Source organism: Filicampus tigris, chromosome 9 (assembly GCF_054856515.1).
Source record: "Filicampus tigris isolate MCC_2025a chromosome 9, RoL_Ftig_1.0, whole genome shotgun sequence".
NCBI lineage: Eukaryota > Metazoa > Chordata > Actinopteri > Syngnathiformes > Syngnathidae > Filicampus > Filicampus tigris.
Window position 1 is genome coordinate 6203676 of NC_141225.1, and position 18572 is coordinate 6222247.

The window sequence follows — 18572 nt, forward strand, 5'->3', positions numbered from 1 at the left end:
AACTGTGAAGCGGACTAGCTAACCAGTCGACCACCGTGCCGTAAGCATAACAAAACAGTTTAAATTTAGCTTGACCAATCTGTCTAGCAGTCCTGCTTCCCATTGGGGCTCAATTGGGGAGAAGTTTGGCAAGTCTCATACTGGAATTTACCCAAAGTGGCCACTTAAAAACAAAATGGATGACTTGGATGGATGATCGTGTGCATGGGTCTGTCAGAGTTTTTTGAAAACCCTATCATGATCATGATCCTAATTAAATATGTGCTGCTCGGTGAAACATATTTTTTCAAACTTAATTACTGAGTGATTTTTGGGGGGTAGTGTTTGGGACCCCTAGCATACCTACAGTATATTTTCATGACTACTCACGTGATTGCTGACAATTGACAAATGACCGGACACTTTTTAAAAATGACGACCTAAGGGAGGTCAAGGGGGTTATGGAATGACGGGCTTCTGACAGACTTAACTGACGGACTGACTGAAGGACTGACGAACTGACAATTACAATTTGGTTCCATCGTGAAAAATGACGGACTGACGAACAATGGACGGGTACCCTGGCTGCTGACAGATGAAGAACCTGCAAAATTGTGTAAAATCACCACCTCTAATTATTATTGTTCAAAACCTTATTAGACGTGGGAAATCTTTACATTCATCTCTATCCTGGCTTCTCAGTCAAATATGGTTCGACAGTCGACAATAATAAAGTACAATGTGTGGAACTGTAGTTTTATCATACATACAGTTAAGATTGCTAAAAATGTTACTTACATTGCCTGTACAGTTAAGGTAACAGTTTGATTTAGTATGCTTTATTTTGTTTGAGAAAAACTCTTCCACTGTATTATTTAATACATAAAATCAGAATAAAAACAAAGACATACGTTACAATTTCATGATTTATTGCAGTCTTGATTTCTTAAACACTTGAAGCCCAATTTGTAGCATTTCAAATAAGTTAACATCTGAATCATTTCTTAAGATGCTTCTCTCTCTCTCTCTCTCTCTCTCTCTCTCTCTCTCTCTCTCTCTCTCTCTCTCTCTCTCTCTCTCTCTCTCTCTCTCTCTCTCTCTCTCTCTCTCTCCCTCTCCCTCTCCCTCTCTCTCTCTCTCTCTCTCTCTCTCTCTCTCTCTCTCTCTCTCTCTCTCTCTCTCTCTCTCCCTCTCCCTCTCTCCCTCTCCCTCTCCCTCTCCCTCTCTTCCTCCCTCCCTCTTTCTATAATCAAACAACATCCCAGATGAGGCCCTCTTGCTGATTCATTCTGTGGAGGGAGAGAAAGAAGGAATTACTATACAAAATAAACCATAAAAATGTATCATCAAATTCAGATGAAACAAACCTCTAACAATGAGTTTAGTGGAACATTCTGCCTTGCCAAATGAGTTGATGGCAACAACTTTGTATTCTCCGCTATCCTTTGGCCGCACTCGGAGAATATACATGCAGCATACGCCGAAGGAGTTGGTGATATAGTAGTTGCTGTCTGAGTTGATACACTGGTCGTTAAGGAACCAGGACACGGTGGGTGTTGGGAACCCTCGCACGGCACACGTCATGTAGACCTGGTAACCTTTTGGTGGTGCATGGAGCTTCAAAGGGACCAAGATGGATGGGGGCCTCTCAAAGCTGATATGTGTCGACTTGATTCCATTGTGCGTGATTGGAACTTGACGTAGGATAAAACGAGTAAGAGTTAATGTCAAGGATAATGGGAACTGGACTTGTACTTGTGTTTTCAACATATGGAGTATGATGATTGTTAGTGCCTATCAAATTTAACTCCTAGATTTCAATATATATATAGTGCTAACATTCTTGGGACTATCAGTTAATAGTAGCCAACCTTTGTTGCTATTCATTCCCCATGTTGGTGACTGTGACGGCTCGGATAGCCCCATGTCGTTTTTGGCGAAGATCCGGAAATGATATTCAAGCCCGGTAAGGATGTTGGAAACTGTGTGTGTATTTGTGAATAGGCGGTCTGCAACGGTTTTCCACACCCTGGTGTTGGAGTCCCGTTGAGCCACCATGTAGTAAAGTCTGTCATCAAGCTCCTGGTCTGGTGAGGGAGCCCATGTTATCACCACTTTGCCATGGACGGTTTGTTCCAGTTCCACTGGCCCTGGGCTCTTTGGTTCATCTGATTGAAAAACAAGCAAACTATCAACATTGTACTCCTTCTTAGATCATTTCTGTGAATGTGACTTTGGATAAATTTGCAAAAGTGAAATTTGTTCTCTGCATTATCCATTCCCCGAGGAGCAGTGGACGGCAATTTATTTTAGGAGGCAAATTTAGTTTTGGGTCAGTCAACAGAACAGGCCAGAAATTCACCATACAGTACATGCGGTCCAAGCTGGAATTGAACTAGCTAACTTCTTGGTGTGAAGCAGCAGAACAAGCTGCTCCAGTGTGGCAATACATATTGCGTAAATTGATCCATATCTTCAAAGGTTTTGGCCTTTGTAAATCAGATTGAGACTACAAGTGGAAGTGGCTTTACCGAAATGTACTGGTTAGTCTTAATTTGAAACATAATAAAGATAACCATTCTTTTTACCTGTAACTCTAACCTCAATATCAAAGGAAGCCTGCCCGACTGAGTTTTTGGCTATGATAGTGTAGATGGCGGAGTCTGAGCGCTTAGATGAGGGAATAACAAGCTGGGACATTCCTTCAGAATTGATGATTTTTATCCATGGGGGTAACGGTTCATCATCCTTCAACCATGTGATCTCCGGTGGAGGCTCAGCCTGGATACATTAGATATCATTGTCAGATGGATTGTGACGTATTTTGAGGAATCAAATACTGACAGCTTGTGTGGTCATACCTCATAGAGAATTTTTACACGTACTGAATTTCCTGCTCTGACAACAATGAAGTCCTCTTGGTCTTTGAAATAAGGCCTCACTGGATGGGAAGACAAAAACATAATCACTGGCCCGGTGATTAACTCTTATTATAGTGACAGTAGGAGAAATCAACAACTTACTGTTGGGATTCTTTGCACACACCATTGCAGATGGGGGGCTTGGATCCCCGGCTCCAGACTCATTAATTGCAAGAACCCTGAACTCGTATTCTGCTCCCTCAGTGATGTCCTTAACTGCATAGTTGACATCTGCAGTGAAGACGAAAACAATGCGGCTGTCAAAACTGGCTGCTATTAATCGTGCCATAAAATATGCTTGCATATTTGTGACTAACCTTCAATCGGTTCATTCACCGTGTTCAAGGAAATCCACTGATTTGTGTCCTTCTTCCTTTTCTCCAGTTGGTAACCGATGACTGGCACTCCCCTGTCGTCTTCAGGTGGGGTCCATGTCAGTGTGATACAGGTCTTGGAGGCACTGACCACTTGGGGGGCACCGGGTGGCCCAGAAAGTACTAAAGTAAGAGGCAAGTTAACATTAATATCACCATTACAGGGAATAATTGAATGTCATCTACACATTGGCTGCAGGATATTTAAAAAATATTCAGAGAGCCTAAAGGCATTGCTTAATGAGACTTCTTTCACAGTTGCTCACTCATGATGCCAGCCATAATGCTATCAGCTGTCTCCAGGAAGTCTCCGATGCCTTCCGAGTTCTCTGCATAGATTCGATAGCTGTACTTCTTCCCGTGGGTCACATTCCTGTCCCTAAAGGTAGTCTTGTCACCGGGGACGTGCCCGAGTTTGGTCCACAGACTGTGGCCCGCTTGCTGGCGCTCAATGATGTAGTTGGTGACGGGGGATCCGCCGTCATCTTTGGGAGGTTTCCATTTGATCTCAATAAGAGATGAGGTGGTGTCAAGAGTCTCTACCGGACCCTCCGGCGGACTAGGACGATCTGGGCGGAAAAACATTCGTTTTACATTTTAAATAGTGTGCAACGCTTGAACAAATGCAATGAGTTTCATGTTTTCTCCATTCAGTGTTCATTGCTATTACTCATTGAGCTGGGCACACACTAAACAACTTTTAGAAAGGTTGATTTTATAATTCTAACTTACACTGTACGAGTTAATCGGCTTGTGATAGAAAGTCGAAATAGAGAATAACTTAAAGAGGAAGTCAACCCGAACATTTTTTTCAAGAATGTCTTGAAATATTGCATGTGTGGAGTAAGAAATAATCCACCCGTTTTTAGCCATCTCTGGGGGCGGCCATTTTGTCACTTCTGTCCACTGAAAATGGCATCACAGTTGGTCAGGGCTGAGGTAATGATCAATCACAGCTCACCTGTTTTCTGATGCTGAGCCATAATTGGTCATTATCTGAGCCCTGAGCAGTGACAAAATGGCTGACCGATGAGATGGCTAAAAACGGCAGAATTTTGCCACTTAACTCATATTCAACAAACACACACCTGCATAGAACATCCATCCATCCATCCATTATTGACACCGCTTATCCTCACAAGGATCGCGGGGCGTGCTGGAGCCTATCCCAGCTGTCTTCGGGCAGTAGGCGGGGGACACCCTGAATTGGTTGCCAGCCAATCGCAGGGCACACAGAGACAAACATCCGCACTCACAATCACACCTAGGGGCAATTTAGAGAGTCCAATCAACTTACCATGCATGTTTTTGGAATGTGGGAGGAAACCGGAGTACCCGGAGAAAACCCACGCAGGCACGGGGAGAACATGCAAACTCCACACAGGGAGGCCGGGGCCGGGATCGAACCCACGTCCTCTGAACTGTGAGGCGGACGTGCTAACCAGTGGACCACCGTGCCGCCCTGCATAGAACATATTCTTTGAAAAAATTTGTTTGGGTTGACTTCCTCTTGTTAAGGTGTGAAGAACTGTAAATCAAACGACTGTGAGTACTTCCTGTTCCACATGTAAATCTCGGTAGCACGCGTTCAAACTCTTGCAGACTGTCAAATTGGATCACAAGAAAACAAGGTGATACCCTTAACTGTGTGTTGTTTCATCAGTATTGAAATGTCCAATGGCACTTTGGAAACCAGTATACCCAGCCGTACACTAACCTCTCCTCACAGGATGATTTTAGTTGGCTTTTCACCCCAGTTGCACATATGCAGTGACGGGAAAAGGGTTCTGAAATTGGGATTTCCAGTCATAACCCTTGACATCACTTTCTGGCCCAACTAAATATCTGACAGTCCATAAATTCACCAATCAGTTGCAGTATTTTCTGATCCAAAAATAAGGCAGGCAGCTTGGGATAGGGAAAGGGGCTCAATTCACGCAGTGATGACTTGTCTTACCAAGCACAAAAAGCTGAGAGGTGGCCTCTGCGGTCCCAAATGGAGTTTTAAGCTGAATTTGAATTTCCCCTGTGTCTGCACGCAGGCAATCTCTGAAGAGCAGCCGGCTGTGATTGGGCTCCCTCACAATCTTCACTCCTCCTCCATCTTTGACCTCCGTGCCATTCTTAGACCAGTTAACAATCAAGGCCTCCTGAGGTGCAAAGGGCATTTTGAAAGTGGCGTTCTGGCCCACTCTCACTGTCAATGGCTTGCAGAACTTGTGAAGGTCGTTCGGGTCAAATTCCGGTACGTCTACAATGCACAAAGTGTAATTAAGTGTATCGCATGTGAATGAGCACTCTTAACGTTTCAAGTCAATTATACCTCCGACAATGACCTTTCCTTGCGTACTCTGATCCCCTGATACAAAGCGGTACAGGCCAGCATCTTCATCTCGGCAGTTTTTAAAACTGAGCATGTGAGAGGTGGAGTTTTTGATCATGTTGATTCCAGCACCATCGCTTATCTAGTAAATCATAGGTGGAAGGAAAATCAATTTTCGGTACGCTGCTATGCCGAAGATAAACAGTAAGACAATAACCTGATGTATTGCACAATTTGTCTCGATCCTCGTCAACTTTGCTGCTTGCTGCAGTGCAGGCATTGCCAACCCGCGGCCCAGTTTCTTGCAGAGAACTTAGCAGGGTGTAGTGCGCTGTAATCAACCCCATTCATTGTTTATGTGGTGTTGAGGGGCAGGGACCACCACTGAATGGAGCATTGCTGAGTGTACTGCACAGCTGGAAGATGTCTGCTGTCAGCAAGTCTCCCCAAATTAAAAATTATTCTAGTCGATATCGACGTTGCCCTGAGGTCAGAAAGCGTTTTCGATAGGAGAGGGAATAGCGGAGCGATTTACTGAATTTTGGTGGATCTATGACAGGTAACGGCGTGAGAACAATAGAGGAAGCTTTGATAAATACTGTGCATTTATCAAGAATTCACTTTGGAGCTGCGTCTTCACATTGTCAAAGCAATTTCGCTCGTTTTGCACTGCTGAATGGTGGAAACCTTTTCTCCTGTCACTCTGCATTGTCGACAAAGACAAAGATGATAATGTCATTATTAGTATTAGCACATACCTTCTCTGGGTGATAACTGAATGTGACGACGTCGTAAAAATACAACATAAAATAAGTCTGTGTCATTTGGGAACATACATTTGGTTCAGTTTGCTTAGCGCAAGTTAAACATGTGCAAGTTTGTTGACTTAAAGTGGGGAAGTCAACCCAAACATTTTTTTCCAGAATATGTACTATGCAGGCCCACTAGTTGAAACAAGGCATTCTGATAAATATTGCGTTTGTGGAATTAGAGATAATCCACACTTTTTTAGCCATCTCTGGGGGCGGCCATTTTGTCACTTCTGTCAACTGAAAATAACATCACAGGTGCTCAGGGCTATGGTGACGACCAATCACAAGTCACCAGTTTTCTGAAGCTAAGCCATGATTGATTGTTATCTGAGCCCTGTGCAACGGCGTTGTCATTTTCAGTCGACAGAAGTGACAAAATGGCCACCTCCTGAGATGGATTAACGCATACTCCACAACACAACATTAATCGGAATCCCGTGTTTAACTTGTGAGCCTGCATAGAACATCGTCTTGAAAAAAATATGTTTGGGTTAACTTCCCCTTTTAAAGATAGATCTTGTCTCCTCCTGCTCCTCCTTGTCAAAATGACTAATGACAGGGCTTTCCTTTCGAACATTGACAAACACGTTTTGTCGCAGTGCAATCTACTTCTCGTCTAATCCAGTGGGAAAAGGCTCACTTTTTAGTTCCTGGTAAGATGCACGTCAGCACTTCCAAATATGGGCACGCTGTTGCACGGATCTTTCATGCTGAGCGGGTGCGGTGTCTCGAAAGCAGCGATGGAACAAATCACATTCCACAAGTGAGGTACTAGATATGTGCAGCTCACGCGCATGCACTTTAAGGCAAATGACTGGGGAAAAACGCTGAGTAGTGTTGGCCAAAATTATGAAGATGAACACAGGACAGTTTTTTTTTTTTTTTTTACATAATGGCAAGCCATTCTGCTTTTTAATGTACGCTTAGGCATCATTCGATCATTTCAAGGCTTCAAATCTTAAGTGGCAGTTCTGTTCACTTCATATGCAAACATCAAACATGACTTTCCAAAATGGACTAAACTTCATGAGCACAAGTTGCTCACTTTGGAAGGTCAGGCAGAAAAGTAGACGCAGTTGTTCCTAAAATTTATGAAGCAGCCATGTGAACTTGTATGGAACATTGCACAAGCTAAAAAGCAATAGAAAAAAGGGGAGTTCATCCAAATCCATCCATGTATGATATGGCTCTTTGCAGAAACACCCTATAAATTGTGGCTCTTAACCTCTGACTGATTGGCCTAAAGTCCTGACTTGACCTCTGGTTTATATTCACCAATAAAAGGTGTGGAGGTTGACTTACTTAAGAAGTCATTCTTTATTCACACACTCTCAAAAAAAGAGGGAAAATAACTTACTCGCTCGCCATCTTTGAACCAGGTGCCGTCGCAGTCCATGTTCATCGTGACTTTTAGTTCAGCCGACTTCCCACGTAGACAGTAAATATCGGAAAGTCCACAAGTAATCACGGGCTCTAAGAACAGTAACAGAGCGATAATTTAGTGTCTTAATTTTGGTTAACATGACACATTTAACTTAATCCAAACGGACAATTGGAAATACCATGAATCCCCATAAAAAAATTGTTTTTGCCTTAACATTTGCTAAAGCTGCAGGTGCTGGCTCTGGCTTTATACTCATTTCCTTAACTGACAGAGCAAAGAACAACAACCAAAACAAAAACATGTCAGTCAATACAGTACTTCATTAATCATGTGTCTGAATGTTTTTTTGTTAGGATTTGTTGGTACCGTAATGATTTACTCTGCGCAGACACTGCCAGTGCACCTATTTTGTCAAATGCTTCTGATAATAAATTCAATACATTTTTAACATTTTTTTTAAATTAACTGCATTTTATTTTCTTTATGTATTCAATTTTCTTACCACTGCTTTCTGCCTCCGCAACCGCTTTATCAGAGGGCATATCTGCCGATTTCTCATTTCCTGTTAAACATTCACGTTAGTTGTTGCTGTGTCAACAATATATCAATGCAGGCATACTGAAACTTGATGAATAGCAATAAAAATGCAATTGTAGCAAAAAAGTAAGTGCTGTTTATCTGTTGCTCAAAAAAAACTTTCAGATAAAGCCCCTTGTAGACGCCGGTGCATCCAATTGTGTTCCTTACCGCTGCTCACCGCCTTTCCAGCTGATCTAGTTGGGGCCCTGTTTGCTGGTTTATCACTTCCTGTCAAACATAGTTGTTAGTAGCCGCTGTTTCAACAATTTATCAATGCAGGCAAAATGACAATTGATGAACAGCATCAGACAATTCAACTGCAGCAAGATAAAATCCATCTGTAGATGTCATATACACAAATGGCTGTCCATTTGTGTTTCCTTACCGACGCTGACCACGTGCTTGGCAGCCGGTCGAGCTGTGGCCACTTATGCCCGTTTCTCACCTCATGTTAAACGTCAACGTTAGTAGCTGCTGTGCCAATAACTTAATATTGCAATATTATCATTTCATATCATATCATTGTCAATCTTACTTTCACGATGTGTAATTTTACATTATCGAGTATTAATACTGCCTCGAAAAGCGAGTCAGCCGCAAAGTATGAGGAAATGCTGAAAAATCACGGCAGAGGACGAGGAAGTGATAATCATTCGCAGAATCAGTGGGCAGGACCCGGACACGTGACTCTGTCCGCACCGCAACGGAGCTGTTTCTTCCTCATTTCATGGAGGAGTGTCGAGCGGGGATTCAGAGTGAGGCGCGAGTCCACGTCGTCCGTAGTCTGTAAATGGTTTGGAGTTGACAAGACTAACATCGGTGGGAATAACATTGTTAGATGTGCCAAAACGGTCACACTGAAAAGAGCAATTATGTTGCACCACGAGCCATATGGATTACGAGGGAAACTTGGCGACCGTGCAAGCACGCTAAACAAAAGCTTAAACACGCACACACACTCAGAAAACAATCGCCGAGATGAACCAACAAATATAAACGCATGCACGCACTCACACACACACACACACTGAGTACTTTAGCGAGCAAGTCAAACGTGACATCCTGGATGATCGGTTAACATTCCATTTACACGCTTTTAGTCCGCATCATGGGGCGGAACGGTGGTCGACTGGTTAGCACGTCCGCCTCACAGTTCAGAGGTCGCGGGTTCGATCCTGGCTCCGGCCTCCCTGTGTGGAGTTTGCATGTTCTCCACGTGCCTGCGCGGGTTTCCTCCGGGTACTCCGGTTTCCTCCCACTTGCGTGGTAAGTTGATTGGACTCTCTAAATTGCCCCGAGGTGTGATTGTGAGTGTGGATGTTTGTCTCTGTGTGCCCTGCGATTGGCCGGCAACCAATTCAGGGTGTCCCCCGCCTACTGCCCGAAGACAGCTGGGATAGGCTCCAGCACGCCCCGCGGACCTTGAGAGGATTAGCAGTATCGATAATGGATGGATGGATAGTCCGCATCATTCATAGCTAGCCTGTACTCCCGAGACATGCACAAACTACGACAGCTTATTCTCGTGATGCCAGTAGGCACCCAAACATGAATAAAGCCACAAGTCTACACATCACAGCGATGAATGAGTGGCAAAATGCACTTTTCTGTAAATTGCAGTTTTGTTATTCAATTTTATTCTGAATACGTTGCCAATGTATGAGAAATGGGTGTTGTCATGATGACGTCTTTTTTTTTTCTCACTGGGTGACACTTCGTCACATGTCAAATATCAAATATCATTATGGAATAACAGCACAGACATTTAAATGACATAAATATTCCCAAAAATCAATGCAAGTCTATATATATATATATATATATATATATATATATATATATATATATATATATATATATATATATATATATATATATTTTTTTTTTTTTTTGTTAAATATTGTCATAGAATAGCATTATGTTTTTCAGAAGCTGTATTTAGCTATTTAAAAGAGATGTTGTTGCTGTCTATCCACAATTGGTCTGTGAATCAAGTTCAGATTTTAAATATTTTTTGTAGAATATGTCAAATTACCGTCATCGAGGTTTTTGAAAAATTATCGCGATTTTTTTTTTTTTTGCCCATATCATCCACCCCTAATTGCAGACATAATGCCAATTGATGAACAGCAGTAGAAACTAAGCTAACAGCAACAAAAAAAACAATGCAGTCAAAGTGCATTGTACGGAAACCAAGTAATACATTTTGTACCTGTGGGTTGCAATCCATGCATCCATCCATTACCTATACCGCTTATCCTCACAAGGGTCGCGGAGAGTGCTGGAGCCTATCCCAGCTGTCTCCGGGCAGTAGGTGGGGAACACCCCAAATTGGTTGCCAGCCAATCGCAGGGCACACAGAGACAAACACACACACTCACAATCACATCTAGGGGCAATTTAGAGTGTCCAGTCAATTTACCATGCACGTTTTTGGAATGTGGGAGGAAACCAGAGAACCCGGAGAAAACCCACGCAGGTACGGGGAGAACATGCAATTTGGCCGGGGGGTGCGATTTATACTCTAGAGCGACTTGTGTGAAATGTGTGAAATTATACACATTATATTGTATCCCTTTCCTTTTCAATGTCAGCAAACTCCAGTGCTGCGGAGCGACTTATAGTCCGGAAAATACATTTAGTCTTGTTCGGTATTGATTTTTGCCCGCAATAAAAAAAATAAACTATTCCAAATGATAAGGTAATGTCCTTATGTCTTTGTTACATCTTTTATGGATTACTGTAACTGCACTTTATTTTGGAGTCAACCAGTATTCCCTAAGCGTCTCCAGATTGACCAAAATGCTGTGGCTTGCCACCTAAATGGTGCTCAAAGAAGAGAGCACACAACTCGAATTTTAGCCCCCCTTCTCTTGCTCCCTGTACATTTTTAGTTCATTTTAAGATTCTTTTGTCTTCACATATTTAAGTGGTCTCGCCCCATCTAACGTCTCTGACCTCCTCCACCTCCTCTGCATACCTGCCCGTGCCTCCCGCCAGCAGACCAAACGCTACTGGAGGTTCCGAGGACTAAGTGGATCTTCAGAGGGGATTAAACTTTCTCCCTCACTTTGGAATGACCTTCCGTTAAACTTTAGGCACGCCTCCTCTCCATCTTTAAAACTCGTCTTAAAACATAGAGTATTTTTATTCTTTGGCTTTTGATTGACTCGTTTTATTGTGTTACGTATTTTATGTTATTAATTCTTTTCATTATCTTAGTTTTTATATTTCAGATTCTTACTTTATGCACAGCACTTCATATGTAGCTGTGGACGTTTTTAAAGTGCTGTATAAATAAAGTTGATTGAGTTGAGTGATATTCCCATCCCAGAATTTTTTTCCCCATTGTTTTGGTAAAGTGTTGCGTTGGGCAGTCTTACCCTGTTTGGGGGTTTCGGATGGGGGTTCAGCTTCTTTTGCAGCTTGGATTTGTTCTTTCAGTTCCTCTTTCTGTTTCTCCAACTTTTCATGTTGCTCTTGAGCCACCTTCTGCAGGTCGATACCGGATCCCCCCGCCTTTGTTGTCTTCCTTATAGACTTCTTTCCCTGATCTGCATCTTTATCAGCTACGGGGAGAAAGGAGCAGTGAAGTGCTGTGGAGAATTTAATAATGATGTAAATGTGGAGTCAGGAACATACCTTCAACAACAAGCCAGGCATTGCATGATTTTATTCCTGCAGAGGCAGAATAAATGCCTTTGTCTACAACCATGCAGTCTTTGACCACCAGCCTATGAATGAGCTTGTCCTCAGAAACCTCAATGTCATATTTGTCTCCTTGTTCCAAGGGCAGATTCTTGCCAAACCATAAAATTTTGGTGAGGGGAACTGAAAGGACACACTCGAATACCGCGTCTTCTCTCTCCATTGCTTTCACCTCCTGAATTTTCACCAAGAAATCAACCACGGGAACTGAAATACAATGACGTAAAAGAGCAAGTATCAACAAAGACCAACTGTTGCAATGCTTCATTCACGGTCGGAGTAAAAAAACTCTTGAAACACGTTCTAGGCCTACGAACGTTTAGAATCATGACTAAGTGCTGTGTTTACGTACTTTTAAAATCTGTGGAAAATATGTTCACGTTTTCTACGTCCAACTGGTAGAATCCACCGTCTTCTGGCATGAGATCCCTCATGCTGAAAATATACTTTCTCCCTACTTTCCTCAGGCTGTGCTTCATCGTATCTCCCAGTTCTTTTGTGTAGGGAATCATTTCACCATCCTGTCGAGGGAAGTCACAATTCGGTACCAGAATACTTCAAGTAAACACATTGAAGCCTAAAATATTTTAAACAAATTGGAAAAAAATGAACTAAAAATAAGGTCAGCGCAGTAGGATCCACATTTCATAAAATAATAGAAATTGAAGAATCAGGTTGAACTTTCAGTAAACACTTAATAATTCAGGTTACTCAGTGACCTTTTGTAGGATTTTAAATAGCGTAGCCTTGTTTTCAGCTGACCTTATACAGGTATATTGAGCTGCTCTGTTCAATAAGGTCCATGTCAATCTCAAAGGATGCAGTCCCGTCTGGATTCACTCGAATATGTCTCAGGTTGGATATGTTCTTGACAAACTGGTAAAAAGAGAACAGGAGTGAAAATGAAAGAAATTAACATTCAAAATGTTCACAGACTATATTTGTGTTCCATAACCATATACATTTTTTTTTAAAAATCAGTGTAACCTCAGCTTGTTCCTCTTCTCGTTCCTTCTTCATTTCATTCAGTTTCTTCAGCATCCAGCGGAAATCAGTCACTCCGTACTCTGCGCAGATTCTCTCGTAGTCTTTCTTATCAGAGCTAAGTAGCAGCTCCCAAAATTTAGGGTCCAACTCGCCATCCTTCTTCTCTGTTTGCTCTGATTTTCGACGTACTTTACTAAAGAGAAGAAACAAGAGTGGTTTGCTGGGTTGGCTTTCTGAAAGAAACACACGACTATCACAAAGACGACTAACCTTTTTCGTAGGACTTTCTTAAAACCGCCGTTGATGGGTTGTGTTGCGTTTTGCTGGGGTTTGTTCTTTTTGTAACCAACTGAAAAACACAAATATCCTAGTTTTATTAAAACAGTGAAAGTTTAAGGACAGTGTTTGTTTTTAAGTTAATCAAGCAAAGAACAAAGAAACATTTAGCACCTCCTGTTCATATTTTGCAACCCTGACAATAGAACAGTCTTACCTTCAATAACATTCAGAACAACTGTCACCATGGCTTGTCCGAATTCATTGGTCGCAAAACATTTGTATGTGTCCGCTTGAGCCGCTGTGACATTTGGCATCTGGAAGATTCACAACATAATAGTGGTGAGTGACCCGGTGAGTTTCATCCCAATGTCAATATAAAAGCACATTGGCCGGTAACACAATAGACCAAATTCCTTCGTCATACTCTTTCACAGGATGGCACGGTGACTGACTGGTTATCACGTCCGCCTCACAGTTCAGAGGACTTGGGTTTGAATCTGGACTCCGCCCTTCCTGTGTGGAGTTTGTATGTTCTCCCCGTGCTTGAGTGTGTTTTCTCGAGGTACTCCGGTTTGGTTTCTTCCCACATTTCTAACACATGCATTGTAGGTTGATTGAAGACTAAATTGTCCGTAGGTGTGGATGTGAGTGTGAAAGGTTGTTAGTCTATATATATGCCCACTGATTGGCTGGAAACCAGTTCAGGGTTTACAGGGATAGGCTCCAATATGCCCGCGACCCTGGTGAGGATAATAGCCACAGAAAACGGATGGATGGATACTCCTTCACACTGACTTGAGAATGAACGATGTCCTTCATGGCTTTTGTTTTAATTGGTCTACTGCACTGAGGGCGGAACCCACAAAAAATAAACTGTGGGCACTGATAGGACCTTTAATTGCATTTCATTAGCACCCACAGTTTGCCTCGTTGCAGACGGAAATTTGGACGACATGTCAACAGCATATTGGAACAGGCCGCACTACAACCGTATTTCATGGTCCGAAATTATTTTCTTGAGGTTGGGGGCAGGTGGGCATGTCGGTGGGAGTGGTGGGGGGTGATGCGTATGTAATTTAGCACGACACGTCTTGTACATATTGGTTCAGATGTCGCAGGTCGCAACGTGCCAATTTTACACCGGCTTTATATCGGCATTGTTTGCTCCACTCAAACTGCATGTGTCAATTAGCTTTGGTGTTTGTGAATTATTATTGTTGTTTACCAGGTTCATTTGCATAGGGATACATATGGATTTGCATAGGATGTAATTTCTCTGCCAAATATATGCATATTACCTCATTTTAATACGTGCAAATATCACTGTCGCATCGATGTGAATTCTGCTATTATTTGTGTTCAGTTAGTGAAGCATTTCACCGTCTGCGCATGCACGGTTTGCTCCATTTTTACTGGTTAGCGCCACACAAAACCATTGCAATGCTTTAGTGAATTTGGCCAAAAGTTTATAAAGGGTTACGGTGAGCTATCTTCATAAAACAGGACAATGATTCTAATTGTCATGGTTTGCGTAGGGGACGACCCAAACACAGGGAGACCGGAGGCAAGAAATGAAGTGCAGTCTTAAGTATATAATTAAAAGAAAACAAAAAGGCCAACAAGGCACTGTAATAACTCAAAAACAACAAGGATCAAAAGGAAACTTAACAAACACTAGGATAGGACTTCAATTGACTTGGACAACAGACAGAAAGCGGGCAACTAAATACAGACAAGTTGACGATATAACGAGGAACACCTGGACAAGACACAGCATGTAGGAGGGAGCTGATTGGCTAACACCAGGGACCGGGATGACTCAGTAACTCAGTAACTTAACGAGACAGACAAAGGAACACAAGGAAAAACATGAAACTAAAAGGTCAAAACCCCAAAACAAAAGACAGACTATGATGACACTAACTCTGTTTTTCATACTTTTCCACATCGTCATTGTTCAAATAATGATTCGGGGCTAGTTAGCTGTTTGGTTCACTTGCCTCAAATGTATGCTCATTGGAGTTGGCATCATATTTGCTCTGATATTTTGAAGTATCAGATACATCTCCGTTATTTCTGCTCCATGCCACAGTGGGTTTAGGATCTCCGGTGACAATGGCTTTAAAGAAGGCAAATTTCCCTGCAGAATGCAAACAATCATATACAATAATTATTATTACTCTTTTGCTCTGTGAAATGCGAGATGAATCATAATTAATGATTATTGAATAAGTACTCACCTTCTTGAATAGTCAAAGCAATTGGCTTGCGGGTAAAGTCTGGATGGCTCTTCCCCTCTGGCAGAGTCTCGATGAACTGCGTAATCATCACACCAGGAACGCGAGATTTTTTCCGGATACCCACTGAGAAACCATTGCAGAAACATTTACGTTGTCATATCATGAATATCATGAAAAGCTGTTATATCAATCAAAAACTCATTGTCAATTTTAACCACATCCTCACCATTTTTAGAGCATGCTGTGACCCAATCTAATACATTAAAATGTCCCTTGAAATGTAACCTATAATATACACTGGTTGCGATATGGCTTTTCCCCCCCACATCTCACATTATCCTATTCACCCTATTTCCTTGGCAATCCATGCCTCAGTTCCACGCTGAGAACCAGGCACGTGCACACATAGATGCCTAGTGGTGCTCCAGTACCAGCTTTTTTGCTCCAGATGAGAAAAGAGCCCTGTTCCTGGAGACCATTTTTTATTCAGCAATAGTTGGAAAAAATAAAAAATATAAATTAAAACAGAATCACCCCCCCCCCCCCCCGCCAAACGCCCCCCCCCCCCCCCCGCACACACAAAAACAAAATCGTTCACTATTTCAACAGGGGCATGTAGACTTTTTATATGGATTGTAGCTACCGTTCACCTCCTTTGTAAATAGGTTTATTGACTGTGTTGGTTATGTTAACAGAAATAAATATCCAAGTTAAATTAACAACTACTGTTTTTCTTGATTGTGTGAATCATTTTGATGGTTGGTGCCCCTTCTTTAGAAATTTTTAATTTGAGCACCTGCCCCGTAAAATGTCTGTGCACGTGCCTGCCAGAAAGTTAGTTAGTTTCATTTTTTGTCCCCAAACCGGAAATGTGTCTTTTGTCTCAAATACAGAAAGAAAAATAGATCAACAATACCAGGACAAACACGCAAAACATCTTAAAGATAAAAATGTAGGACAACAGTGACATAGACATTAACAGGCAGATATAACAAGACATGTTGACATGTTATTATTCAAGGCCCTGATGGCATTTGGAATAAAGGAGTTTTAAAATATATTACGGTTTGTTTTTGGCCGGGAAGTCTACTGGAAGGGCGGGTGTGGGACTCAATGCAAAGTGAGTGACAGGAATCATTTGCTCGCTTTTTTCTTATAGATACAGCTTAATTGTTTTTGTGACTTCCCAATAATTTTTGACGCTAGGTTCACCACTCTCTGCAACTTACTTCTTCTTTTAATGTTACGATTTCCATACCACATTGTAATATTAGAGCGTGGAATGGCTTCTGTGAGGTTCTTATAGACTATTTCCTTAATGTGCTTGTTCACTCTGAAGGAGTTGAAGTTGCGAAGTAGATGGAGGTGTTGGTTACAAGATTTAAAAATGTGGTCAGTGTTATCACTGAATGTAAGGTTGCTGTCTATGTAAGTGCCTAGATATTTAAAATTATTTACTATCTCTACAGTGTGCTGTCTAATTAATAGGGACTGCACAGGGTTCTTTTCATAAACAACTTGCTCCTTAGGTTTAGTGACATTAATCTCTAAGGAGCTAAAATCACACCAGTTTAGGAGAGAAGATACATGTGCTCTATATACTTCTTCCCCTACTCAGTCCCCCTTTTTTAATAAGGCAATCAAGGCCATATCATCTGCATACTTGAACAGACTAAACTTGTCCTGGGCCAATTGAAATTCATTAGTGTCAGGAGAAAAGCAAGGGTGATAATATTGTACCTTGTGGAGCACCTGTGTTAAGAACAGTGATATCGGACCGGGAATCACTGACAAGGACTAAGAGGAAATTTCTGACCAGATGCATGATACCTCCATTTACCCCTACAGTATATCAATGAGTCTCTGAAAGAGGATGTGAATCTGTATAGTGTTAAAAGCAGGTGTGAAATCAATAAAAAGAACCCTGGCGTAGTGAGCGGGGACCTGAAGATGCTTAGCCAAGATCTTGAACAGAGTAACAGTAGCATCATTGGTTCCCCTTTGACGTCTACAGGCAAACTGAAGATGATCTGAGCAGTTAGGAACAGACGCTGTTGCTACCAATATGTACTACCGAGCCTACATATCTACATATAAAAAAATATATTATTTATCTGTTGCAAAGCAGTATGTCATGCCCTCTGTAAGTACGAGTGAGTAAAAAGTTTTAAGACGGGTGATAGATAACAAGCTTCTCTGCAGGTCCACTAAGCCTACCTTCATTCTCTGCAGCGGGCCCTGATAAGGCAGGAAAGCATACATCAGTACATGTCAAGATGGTCACATTGGATTAACTCAATCAGATGAGATAATATAACAAATCACTTGACAGCAGTCGGTATAATAATACAGGGCTAAACTTAATCTTTTCGGTTTTGGTCATGGTTTAATTTTCTCATCTTCTTGAAACAGTACACCCAGTGTTTTGCTCGAAGGTACTGTTTCTAAATCCGACATACTCGAAGTCTGCTTGTCCGCCAGCTCTCGTTTGTGCTTGACTTGTGAAGTGAAGGGAGGGGTGCTGAATGAAGGTGGTCAATTTTATTAATAGCTCTACAGTGTTGGCATGTTGCTTTCGTAAATAATTTGGATGGATAAAATACCCATAAAATGCCACAGTCATGTGTTGCTTCTTTGATGTTTTCAATTAAGAATATGTACTTTAAGTAATTATGGAATGTTTATTTTGTTTTGCTCTGCTTACCTTGGCCATTGCCTGACCCATCTGTGACTTTGGATCTTCGGAACATTTTGAGTTCGATTCTTGAGAGGAAAAAAGAAAATGATAACAGCGTTAAAGACAAAATATTTACTCAACTCGACCTCCCAAAACAGAACCCGACCAAGGAAGTTCAAATACTTGTACAACCCGCCCGAGGCCCACCTCCTGCACTGAAATGTAAAGTACTTAACTTTCGGTTGCACGTGAATAAAATGTGGTCATGTGATGTAAATTTCTACCCTTTTCCTCCAAAAATATTCAAAT

The 18572-nt window shown here is 41.8% G+C and overlaps 1 protein-coding gene across 1 annotated transcript; it reads right to left on the reverse strand.

Annotated features, from left to right (window-relative positions):
* Positions 1–1263: 1263 nt before the first annotated feature.
* Positions 1264–18336, reverse strand: igfn1.4 (immunoglobulin like and fibronectin type III domain containing 1, tandem duplicate 4). Its single transcript, XM_086040309.1, has 26 exons — positions 18291–18336; positions 17804–17824; positions 15587–15709; positions 15347–15486; positions 13561–13660; positions 13338–13416; positions 13068–13260; positions 12843–12956; positions 12433–12601; positions 12015–12287; positions 11756–11941; positions 10978–10989; positions 8541–8603; positions 8296–8355; positions 8008–8057; positions 7767–7880; positions 5598–5739; positions 5232–5525; positions 3541–3843; positions 3218–3397; positions 3003–3131; positions 2841–2920; positions 2568–2760; positions 1851–2147; positions 1347–1673; positions 1264–1268 (listed from the first exon to the last, which is right to left on the reverse strand). Exons 1-26 carry the CDS (start codon positions 18334–18336, stop codon positions 1264–1266), a joined length of 3693 nt encoding a protein of 1230 aa, XP_085896435.1.
* Between the last annotated feature and the right edge of the window lie 236 nt (positions 18337–18572).